The 12,500-nt window shown below is 40.2% G+C and overlaps 1 protein-coding gene across 1 annotated transcript in view; it reads right to left on the bottom strand.

Moving 5' to 3' along the window:
* Positions 1-10,326: 10,326 nt before the first annotated feature.
* LOC137989827 (uncharacterized) overlaps positions 10,327-12,500 on the bottom strand; it is a 3,407-nt gene continuing 1,233 nt past the window's right edge. Inside the window, exons 2-4 of the mRNA XM_068835468.1 lie at positions 11,229-11,851; positions 11,002-11,131; positions 10,327-10,772 (exon numbers count right to left, since the gene is read on the bottom strand). Coding sequence (XP_068691569.1) covers positions 10,327-10,772; positions 11,002-11,131; positions 11,229-11,851 — 1,199 coding nt within the window. The remainder of the gene's footprint in view (positions 10,773-11,001; positions 11,132-11,228; positions 11,852-12,500) is intronic.

Genomic DNA, 12,500 nt, shown 5'->3' with positions numbered 1-12,500 from the left:
TTTTTAGTAGTTTGATGACGGAGGTGGCTGCCGGCAACGGCAGAGTGCTGAAGTCTCACGCCAGAATAAAGAAGTTAAAACACTGAAGCTGTGCCTACAAAATCTGACTCGTGACAAATTTCTGGAGGATGATCCGGGTACAGATTCTCTGGTAAAAGAAGGCAATCAGTCCCCGCCAAACCACGAGTTCTGTCGATAAAACAGTTTAGTTTAGTGTCATGGGTCGGGGAAGCCAAGGCAGAACTTTCTAAGCCGCCTAACTTTCAATGTGGGTCTTCCTTAAGGCGATCACCATAACCAACCCTTCTGCTAGCTCTATTATGTTTTCTTTCCTTGTGCCGCTAAATTTAATTTCTTAATGTTCCCGTCAACCTTTGCGTTGATTTGTTTTTAGCTTATAGTTTCAAGAGAATTGAATACACTTGCAAATCGAGGCAGATAAATCCTGTAGTTCGGCGAGTAGATGGGTGATTACACGAAGTAAGGTGAAATTGACGTCCACGCTATGACTTCTAGGGTTCCACAATCACTTCAGATTAGTGACGGCGCGTGCAGAAATACAATTAGTCACGGAGAGCCAGAGTCAACCCAAAATTAAATATCTTTATCTCACGTGGGCTCCACACAAAACGCTCAATTAGCTTCAGATAAAGAGTCCTTTAGGTTTAGATCACGGGTCGCAAACTTCGGACCTTCCATGAAACTAAATTTTAATCATGGACACAGGGTAGATCGCTAAGTTGCTTTCAGACCATACAAAAGAATTAGTAGGCCACTTTGATGCACAACTGGTGATTCTTACAACTGTGCGAACTTTGCAAGGAGGTGTGACTGTCAATCAAATTCACACATCCTGATTAGCAGACAGTTTAAAAAAAAACTTTGTTGGGTCGCACTCAGTGTAAATAAAGTTCTTGTTATTGTTATTATTATTATTATTATTATTATTATTATTATTTTTCCTTTTGTTGTGTGAAAGCTGTGCACTTTGCTAGTAATGTCACTAGTTTGCTAAGACGTCAAAATCCGGAAAAAAAAGACAACCACAAAAATTTTTGGCGTTATGTCTTAATGGTTTCGCACCTAAATGTGGAAGATAAATTCACTAAACGCTCTAGTATCCATGCCTGCTACACCCGCGATCGTGATTTATTACATATACCTTTGTATAGAACTGTTACCGGCCAACGCACATTCGCATATAGAGGAACTAGTATTTCAAACAACTTAGATAATGACATAAAGCAATGTGTTTCCTTGCAGTCTTTCAAGCAAGCTATAAAAGGGCAACTTACAGAGCGGGCCTTTTTTATAATGTTACCACGAATTCTTTTATTCATTATTTACAACCTAAGTAATTTAGTATTTTAACGTATTCAAGTCATTGTAAATAGTGTCTGAAAAACCTTTCGAGGATGATCCTATTAAAGTTCTATTCTATTCTATTCTATTCTGTTCTAACTTTAGTGAAATATTGCCTTAAGCGCAGAGCGCACGTTTAACCTTGTTGCGAAAAAAAAGTTGTAAGGGAACTTGAGAATGATCAACATGGCAGCCTCGAAGCCAATGTTTCTCGCTTCCTTTTTATCTTCTTCAATCTTTCTGGGTTTAGTATTTCCACTTGTCTTCTCAGGGACTATTTATCTAAGACATCTACCATGGTACTATAATGATTTACGATACTAAAACAATATCGTGTACTATTACGGCTACCTATTACTCAAAGACAACTTGAATCTCGTGGAAGACAAAACGCAGCTCACTTGACAATACTGAATAAAGCGCTGTGTTACTGCACTACCACACGTACGCAATGCGTTCCGATTTTGTAACATATGTATACTGATTTGGTTTAAAATTCTGTCATATTTTTGCTCTACTACTACCTTTTAAAAGCGAAATCTTCGTCCAAGTCGTTCATGCATTTCAGTGAAACTGATACTGTGTGCGTTAAAAAAAAGAAAAAAAAAAGAAAAACGAAAAAAGAAACACTAGTCTAAAAAAATACAAAAATATTTTTCAATACATTTCGCATTGCATTGGAGTACATTTCTTGTACCTAAAATATTAAATTATCGTGTAAATCACGATGTCTTTTGGCAGAAAACTAAACATATTTAATGCTGTATTAAGTTCAGTTTTGAAATCGTGGTAGAAAAGTCACTTGCATAAACGAGTATTAATTCAAATTTGTTTTGTCCACAAATACGATTTTCAGTAACTTTTATTATTTATTTCTTTGATTGTGAGCGGGCGGTATCCTGAGAATCCTGCAATCTGATTGCTTCCGGGAGCGGGCAGTATTTTCCTATCTCCTGCAAACGACCATGGTAACCAACTACGCTAAGCGCAGAGTGAAGTTGCGACTTGAAAGAGCGAGGTTTCAATTTGTCTTAATTGTTTTTTGCAATAGAGCAGTAACAAATGTACAATAAAATGAATTGGTCAGGAATATTCTTACACTGTGTGAAGTTTCGCTTTCAAAAGTCAACAAACTTAGCGAAATGTAGAAGAAGCCATTTCAATGTTTTTCTTAATAGTTTCTCCTACCTTCTAAAAATAAAATTTGAAATAAATAAAAATGTTATTTACCGGCTTTGGTCGGTCCGTATTGGGAAAAACTGTGCCCTCTGTCTCGAGTACGGCCTTTAGCCTGCGGCCTCGGGCCGTACTCGAGATCTCGGGCACAGTTTTTCCCAATACCGACCTGCCGGCCGGTGAATAACATATATATACTTCTGAAGGATTACTTCGTATTTTTTAAAGCCTGTCAAGCTACAAGCCGAAGATTAGTCAGTTCAACGATTTTATATGAAGAATTAGCATCAGTTTGCGTTTAAATTTTGCGTGATTTACGTCGCTCACGTTACAAACATTTTTGCTATTTTCGGAGGGAAGCGTTGCGAGTTCGAGCACAAACCTTACGCAGAAAACGAATAATAGCAATAGTTGAAGAATATGAAGCATAAAAGTCTAAGAATTACATACCATGTACATTTTTATCGCGTTAAGTATCACCCATTTTCCGCCAGCATGTTATGCGTACTTTGAGAATGTCCTTTAAGGAGCTTTGCAAATCACAATTTTAACATGTCCATAAAAAGTATCTAGATAGGAATGGAAGAGAATGATTGTTCTTATTTTGTGTTAAGTTTGATGCCAATTGAATTCGTTTTAGGTCTTCACCGTTGCTTGGCCTCGGAGCAAATTTTTGACAATTTGTCAAACAGAAAACCACACTTTAACTACGTTTTCAAATTGTCGCAAATTAAAAAAAAAGCAAAGAAAATCGCTGGAACTTGTAAATATGATTTTTGAATCACAGTAATGCTGTCTCACATAATGAATGTAATAATTGTTTGTGTCGACATATTTTCCCAACATTACTTTTACTATCTATTGGAGTGTAACTCAGACAACTCTGTAACATAACAGTAGAAGATCTGATCTCGTGTCCACTATAACATGCAAAGGAGCCTTTTTTCCTAAAATATCTTGTGGCATATTTTGCACCGCTTACTTTTTACAGCTAAGTCAATTCTGCCAAATGCAGTGTTGTTTTCACAACCTCTTGACAAGGATGAAAGGTATCCTGTGAATCTCCCTCGTCTTCCTCCTCCACATCTTCATCATCATCCTCGTAGATTATGATCATCATCAACATTATCAACATCAGATAACTCATGATGATCGTCATCAGCATTATTATCAGAGCTTCCGATCCATCATCTTCAGCATCATTGCAGCTGCGAAGATCGGTACACTTAAGTCCCGCTTCGCGACATTGACATCCACTACTGGAACCTTACTTATTAATTAGATGGAGCATTGCATTGGTCTTTAACATTGGAAATAAGTGTCTTAGGCTGGTACAGCAGGCAGAGTAATATCTCAATTCCGGCAGCGGTCTTTCCTGTGGGTTGCGTGATATTACCCAGATCTGCAAGTGCGGTTACACTAGTCTCATCAGCTTCTGGGAATGCTTTCCATCACAATAGCTTCGGAAAGAGACAAATGATCCTCGCGATTATCTGGAAAATTGAAGCAATTGACTCATGTTGACAATTCAGGTGTCTCCAACTGCATTCGAGCCCATGACCTGGTCGATGCTAATTTAATGCTCTACCTCTCCGGCAGTTAATCGATTTTGATGTTGACTGAGCCGAGAGTAATTAGCGCCGGTGTTGCGTGTTGCACGTTCTTAGGTGTGCAGTTAGTCCAGCCTTGGATCTACGCAAGCAGTTTGACCTAGTGCACTTTACGGGAAGCAGTAGTTGTAGTAGACCATCACCGCCATGTTTTATGACTTCAGCTGGTATGCCATCTAGACCAGGCGCTTTACCATTGTTAGCAGCTTTTACAGCTTTCCTTAGTTCTTCCATGGTAATTAGATCATTCAAATGCACAATTGTCTCTCGAGCAGTAAGGTGGTCAGTTGCATCATTGTCTACGTTGCCTTCTTGATTCAGCAGTTGGTAAAATGCTCTTTCCATCTGTCTGATATTTCTTTCATGTCTCTAAATAGCTGAGTTCAATCTGCATTCTTAACTGGGGCAACAGCGTTCGTTTTGGGGCCGTACACAGTTTTAAGGTAATTCCCTTGAAATTGACGTCGTATCCAGATTTTTGTCAAACTTGGCAAACTTGATATTTATGCAGTAAATAGATGGGGTCTCTCACTGAGTGCCGTAAAAGCATTAAACTGAGCAACAGTAGGCTGCACATCTGCGCCACTGTCATGCGGATCGATGGGTAAAGTGAGTGCCAAGTTATCTAGCCTAGAGTGAATGTTCCTTATCTTGTCTACAAAATATTGTCCCATTTGGTTAGCGAATTTCAATTTGTCGACGCATGGAGGAAAGACAGACCTTTGGTCGCCTTGATTGAGCAGAGTTTTTGCAGCTACGAATAATTTACGCTGATCAGTGTTATTCTTCTCAATGAAGTCTTGGTAGAATGTTATCCGTGCTTCATTCATTATCTGATTTACATAATTTTTTTTTGCCTTATAGTCCAACATGTCCTCTCTGCGGCCAGTGCGTCTCCATTTTCGCTCTGCTTTTCCTTTTTCGCGCCTCGCCAACTTAATCTCCTCATTGAACCACGGCACTAATGGCCTCGCGTTGATGACCTTTTTGCGCATGGGAGCATGTTTATCCAGCACATCAGCCAGAGATTTATTATAACAATGCACTAGATCATCGAGTGTATCTGGGCAATTCTCAAAAAGATCGGAACGTAATATATCATCCTTGAACTTACCTTTGTTAATTCCTTTGATCCTTCTATAAATTACCTTTTTGACACTGGGTGCTGGTCTTCCAAGGATGAGATCGCACGTAACCGTGAAATGATCAGAGAACAGATAATCTGGTCGAGGTTTAGTGCCGATCAGAGTGTCCGAGCAGCGCGTGATCATCAAGTCCAGTGTGTGACCGGAAATATGAGTGGGCTTATCTACGGTGTATTGAGCGCCTTATAAGTCCATCTTAATTTTAATGCAAAATTAAATTACTAAAATGAAGTTGCTTAAGTAGTAAGTATTAGATCAGAAGATGTGGACGGTGTTTTCTCAGACTCCAGGCATTTCATTTGAAAATAGACCATTTTACATCCTCGTTTCCATTGTGATCTCTCTTCCTCTCTCGAGGAAGTTCCCTGGTTACGTGTCTTTGTATAAAAATCAAATTCGCATTCAGTAGGTGAGTTTAATGGAGACAAAAATTATCATGCCCCTCCCTTTAATTATCTTTCTGGAATCTGCAAAAATCTAGCAGACACCTGACGAGCCGCAACAAGGATACTTTCTCGAGTGACGAAGAGAGAGGCGTTACTTACTACTTCTACTTCTTTTCTATCGATAACAACCGCATCCAGTTCAACTGGGTTCCGGACAAACGAAATTCGGAGCTCCTTACATTTATCAGGGTTGAGTTGCACTCTGTTCACATGGGACCACTCAATAACCTGATTAACTATACTCTGAGCCTTACTGGTATTCCCTTTCGGAACGACTTCGGATATTGTTGTGTCATCAACAAATTTCCATAAATGTGGAGTTGTTACATCTAAACAGGAGCCCCTCCCGATGTAAATCGTTTATTATCAATTCAAAAAGTCATGGCCCAGTTTGGTACTCTGCGGTACCCCAGAGAGGATTGGGCCCCACTTGTAATGGATTAGACAGAAAATGATCCAGTTAATATACCATTTTACAGTTTTGTGCTCAGTTACCAGGCCTTTGAATACAGGCGAGGATGGAGTTGACCTTGCTTTGATACAAACCTCACTGCTTTTCATATGTAAATTGAAATTCATTAGCATTACAACAACATGATTTACATATGAAAAGCAACGAGGTTTGTATCAAAGCAAGGTCAACTCCAGCCTCAAAGGCGTGGTAACTGAGCACAGAACTGTAAAATGGTCTATTATTAGTCCAGCCTTGGGTCTACCCAAGCTGTTTGACCAAGTGCACTTCAGCTGGTATGCCATCCAGACCAGGTGCTTTACCAATGTTAGCATCTTTTATAGCTTTCCTTAGTTCTTCCATGGTGATTGGATCATTCAAATGCATAATTGTCGCTTGAGCAGTTAGGTGGTCAGTTGCATCATTGTCTACGTTGCCTTCTTGATTCAGCAGCTGGTGAAAATGCTCTTTCCATCTGTCTGAAATTTCTTTCGATTGCATGTCTGTAAATAGCTGAGTTCCATCTGCATTCTTAACCGGGGCAACAGTGTTCGTTTTGTGGCCGTACACGGTTTTAAGGTAATTCCCTTGAAAATGACATAATATCCAGGATTCTGTCAAACTTGGCAAAATTGATATTCATGCACTGGATAGTTATAATTTTTCAGTAAAGTGGTCTCAATTTCCTCGATATTGCAAAAAAGAAAAAAAGGAAATGTAAGCAAACTGGGCCGCTACATCATCACCTCACACTCAGTGTCCGGCTCCAAATGCAGTTTTCACGTCATTTATATGTAAATACTACAACTTCTACTATCCAACTTTTTTCTCCTTAAAATATGTATTCCGTGTACCTGTTACGAGAACGTAACACCATTAAAAAGAGGGAGTCACCGTGGTCGTTTAGGAGAAAATAGCCATTCCTTGACAGATTAAGCTCGGTGTCAGTGAAAAGCCGCTATTTTATCAATGTGGGCGAGCTAATGCGCGCGCCAATGACGCAAGAAATTATATCGAAGGAATTCTTAATTGGGCGGCACGTTCGAGTAATGGTTTTATTTACGTCTATATTTCTCCCCGGTCTTGATAAATAATGAAAGCTGTGCACTTTGCAACTGATCTCACTAGTTTGCTAAGACATCGAAACCCGGCAAACCGTGCAACTACAAAAATGCTGGCGTTATCTGGCCACCAATGATTTATTATCTCATAACAAGATCTATAAATACCGCAGTGAATTAAAGCCATGTTCAGCAAAGGTAAGGCCAGAAATAGTGGCTTCACCCAAGGCTTCTGATGTTTCATGTAAAAAATTGGGGAAAAAGCACAGAATTGATAGCAAATTGCGCGGCAAATTACGCGATTTTTCTTTGACTTTATTTTTTATATATCAAATACAAGGTGTTACAAATGAACCCACTGGGAACTCGGAAAAAATCCGCGCCCCAGATGGGATTCGAACCCACGACCCTCTGTGTTCCGTGTTCTAGTACGGTAAGAGCATCCGTACTAGGACACGGAGGGTCGTGGGTTCGAATCCCATCTGGGGCTCGGATTTTTTCCGAGTTCCCAGTGGGTTCATTTGTACACCTAGTATTTGATATATGTTAACCATTGTCTACATTCGCTCACTTTATTTTTTAGTCATATAATTTTATACGGTGTATTGAGCGCCTAATGAGCCTGTCTTAATTTTAATGCCAAATTAAGTTATTAACATGCAGTTGCTCAAGTAGTAAGTATGAAATCGGAAAATTAAGAGAGTATTTTCTCAGACCCTCTGGCATTTAATCTACAAATATACCATTTTACATCCTCGCTTTCAGGGTCCTCTCCCCAACTTAATTTTGTCAACAGTAAAATTTAGTTCTATCTTAGGGAGGGAGAATCCAATTATCTTTCTTTACCAAATGACGCCCACGTTCTAAGTAGACTTCCAGTAATTTCCGACGCGAACATATATGCACGGGAGCAGAGGACTTAGATATCTTTTCTTGAGTTTGATTTAGATAAATAGACGTTCTTGCTCCAAGTGATGTTTAATTTCCACTTCCTACTGGGCTCAGTAGATGAGTTCCGTGGAGACAAAAATGTAATCATCGTTCCTCTCCCGTCAATTATCTTTCTGGAATCTGCAAAATCTAGCAACTAGGGTACTTTCTCTAGTGAGGAAGAGAGGAGCCTGGAAACGAAGTCGACCATTAACAGTTGTGTGCATATTTACCTGACCTTTGTATAAAAGAGAGGCTGGAGTTGACCTTATTTTGATAAAAGACTTTATGTAAATTCCTACTAATGAAAATGAGAGCAACATCATTAACATAAGAAAAGCAGGCAGGTTTGAATTATAAAAAGGTCAACTCCAGCCTAGGTGCCATTTTAAGGCCTGGTCATTTTTGTGAGGAAGAAGTACATAATTATAACAATATTGAGCAAGTTGTTCGCTATAGACTCACGCAGTCGTTACATTTAGAGTCTTGGAATTGACAAAATATCCAAGGAATTTGTAATTGTTAGGTTCGAGTAATGATTTAATTATTTTCTGAAACAGTACTTGTAGAGGGAAGGTCACTATTTTAATTGAGTTTATTGAGAAATTTGCGAACAAATTCTCTCATAAAAACAGGGTGACACGCCAATCATACAAAAGTGTCAAAGAAGTAAAAAACAAGAAAAACACCACTTTCACCACTAGCTCCTTAGTAAGCAATCGTCGACATGAAGAACCAAATAACTGATTTCTACATTCCGGCGTGGCTTGTGCTTCTTTTGTCTCTCCTGCAAGGACCAGATGTATTCCTTCAACCACCTCTTCTAAAAGTGATTAGCCAAAATCTGTGCCTGTCTCTATTTCTTTTTTGAGGATAAGTCTTGCTTTACAAAGGATCCATTTGGCAAGTTGTGGACAGCTCTCCGCAACAGTAGATAGTTCGGTGTCAGTAGTTCTTGATCATCAGGGTCATGTACAAAGAGGTTGAGAATCAAGAATTGCTTCAACTTCAGTGAGGAAAGTAACCAAGACTTCCTAATCCACTAAGCTGTTTCTAGGTATCGCTCGCAAGGCTGTTCGAGTGCTTTGGATTAGCCTCTCCCAGACCCCACTAGCTTGTGAGGCCTTGGATAGTTAGAAAACCCACTGACATCCTTCTTGGATCTGTTTCTTATTCCATCCATCTGTGGCCTCTTTGTTTTCTCTTGCTGCACAAGTAAAATTGGTGCTGTTATTTGAGTGGATAATCTTGTGTTTCCCTCGTCTACTTAACAATTATTACATGAGAGCGCGTTGGATATGAGATGGTAAATAGCCAACGAGGCACGTAGCGCCGATTTGGCTATAACCACTCTCATATCAAACAAGCGCGAATGGAATAATTGTTTTATTAAATTCTTTAAACTCCAAAAGTTTAGAAGTACGAAATACGAGCGAAAAAAGCGAGAAAATCCTAGCGAAATCGAAAAAAGTTGATGAAGATGCGATGTTGTGTAATACCTCTTGGTCAGACAGACGCAGGCTCATCAGAAAAACATTTCTTACCTTTTCGCGTATCTCTAGGCTTCGAAAGTGATCTAAACTGTCCACAAAAACGTTTTTCTTTTGCTTTATACCGAAAGAAATTTCGCTTTCTGGCGTAAACGTTTTTAGTGTAGCAACGCTAAGCGCAATCATTTACCATATAAGGTCAAACTAAGGTATATGAGCTGATAACCGAGATTGAGTGAACCAATCAGAGCACGAGAATTGCATTATCCGAGGTTGAGAATTTAATAATGATGAATATCCTTGGAACGTTAATGAAATAATCCGTTTCCAAGGAGGAGGTTAATTCTAGGAGTACGACCTGAGAGGTTAGACAAGTAAGCAACACGGCCTACTCTTTGACGACTACTATTCGTCTCTTTGCGTTCAAAGGGCCAAAAAGGTCGACCCCAGTTTGCGTGAAAGTGGGTTCAAAGGCTGTTGTGAGGAATTTTAGAAAGTCTGCCATCATCTGTTCCATCCTGGCTGCTCTTTGCTTCTTGCAGTTTAGATAAGATTGCAAGACCTTAGCAACTAAGAACCTCCCTTTTGGAATCCAAACCTTCTCTCTCAGCTGAGCAAAAATGTAACTTTGACCTGCATGTCCTAGTTTCTTATGCTATGATGCAATCAGAAGCTGGGTAACCGGTTGATTAGGTGGAACAATCTTTGGGAACCTTGCATCAGGCGTGACTGGAGAGTCCCCAATGCGTCCACCCACTCTCACGAAGCCATTATCCAGTATCGGTCGGAGTTTCACTAACTTGCTTGAGCGTTTCACACTTCCTCGTTTCTCCAAATTCTTCGCCTCTTCTGCGAACACCTTGCTCAGAGCTAATTGCACAATGGCAACAGTTGAAAGCTTCAAATCTTCCGCTGAGAGGAGTTTGGAGACTTCAAACTTATCATCTCTCTTGCGACACCTTAGATACTCCTTAAACTTTAACAACCAGGCGATCATCTTCAGAACTGTCCACGAGGAGTGTGTTTTAAGTATCTCTGGTACCTTATCTGGTCCCATCGCCACAGATGTAGGCTTCTCATTCCTGATTCCTGGGTCGCTGTCTCATAATGTATCAATGTCAGCATTGAGCCATTCTTCTTTAGGGTTCAACAGGAACGCTGGACCACTGAACCATCTTTAAGATATCGACATCTGATGCACTGTTAAGCCACGAGAGGCATCATCAGCTGGATGAAGGGAACTTTGATAGTAGCTCCATTGATTGGGTTAAGATTCATTTCGAATTTCATAGACTCTGTTGGCCACCTTCCAGACTCAACCTCTACTTACTGGAATGTGACCTTAAAGTCTGTTCAGAAGAAAGAGGCTCCAAATTAGCCTCGCTTGAGATCAGTCGATGAACCTGTGCTGCAATCGTAGCAGCTTGCAATTCCAATCTTATCACAGAAACATACTGTTTCTGTTAAATTTGAATTGTATCTTTCAGGTTATTATAAGTGGGTGCCTGTTACTAGCTTGATAGCTAAGTGCAGTTCCACTATGAACAAAACATTTACATTTTTACGGCGACTCTTTGCCATGATGAAAGTGGATTCAACAGTTTGGTCACCAGACACCTTCCTCGACATAGACACTGTTCCATAAACATATTCAGAGGCATCATCAAAGTGGTGAAGTTCGAAGGATGCATCACGGGAACAACCTCCACTTAAATAGCAGCGAGTAAGACTTAAATGGTTAAGGAGCAACAGTTCTTCTTTCCACCTTATCCAGCCCTCCAGCAAGCTTACGGGTAATGAGACATTCCAGTCAAGCTTCAGTTGCCAGGTCTTTTGCATCAATCTCTTAGCAGGAAGTGAAACAGGACAAATGGAACCAAGCATATCACATGTAGAGCTCACCTTAGATAAGCAATCTCTTCTGGCCTGGCAATTAGCTTCACCAAGGAAAGCTGACACTTTCACAGCTAGTGTGTCTGTCTCAGTGTCCCAATGTAGACCCAGTGTCCCTCCAAGGGGTAACTTGTCCAGATCGAAACACTTAACTTTTCTCTCTTCAGCTGGTATAGCCTCTAAAACTTTGAAGTCTTTGGAAGTGAACTTGGTCAGTCGGAAATTTCCCCACTTCAGCAACTGCCTAAGTCGTAGTGATGTTCTAATACCTTCTTCAGTGGTAGGGACTGAGAAAAGGCAGTCGTCAACGTAGAAATCATTTCGGACAATATCGCAAACATCATTTCCAAATTTAGCTTCATTATATGTGGCTGACTGGGTCAGGTAGGAACCGCTTCTTTAACTGTTGTAATTTCATTTCAGCTTGTGGCCTGTTATTTGGCAGTATCGGGTCTTCATTCCGCCACTAAAGACGTAACACGTATCTTTTATCCTCGACCACAGTTATACTGCTCAGAATCCCCAGTGCTCTTTTATCTTCAGTGCTCTTGGTACTATCAGCAGTATTAATGAATCCGTGCGACTCACAAACCGTAAACGCCTCGACCCGTTTGTGCAGATAAACGGCTGACTGACTCTCCTCAAAGCCAAACTCAAAGACTGAGAGGGCGACTGGCTAAGGAATATCTTCTCACTTATTTACTGGGCGGGAAATGCACCATCCAAATGATGGCTTTGTTCCATTCCGTAAACGCTAAGATACCAACACGAGACATCAAGTAACTATCTGACTCCAATTAGCTCACATAACATAACAATCCAGTTCCTTTTCTTCGGTTCAATCACAGTAACAGGAAGAAATTTCTACAGAGTAACATGTTTCTATTTCAACCTTGCACGTGTTTTACAATTCCATGATCCGTTTCCAGTGCTAGA

This window comes from Montipora foliosa, unplaced genomic scaffold (genome assembly GCF_036669935.1).
Source record: "Montipora foliosa isolate CH-2021 unplaced genomic scaffold, ASM3666993v2 scaffold_476, whole genome shotgun sequence".
In the NCBI taxonomy this organism is placed as follows: Eukaryota; Metazoa; Cnidaria; class Anthozoa; order Scleractinia; family Acroporidae; genus Montipora; species Montipora foliosa.
This window is presented reverse-complemented; position numbering and strand designations above follow the sequence as displayed.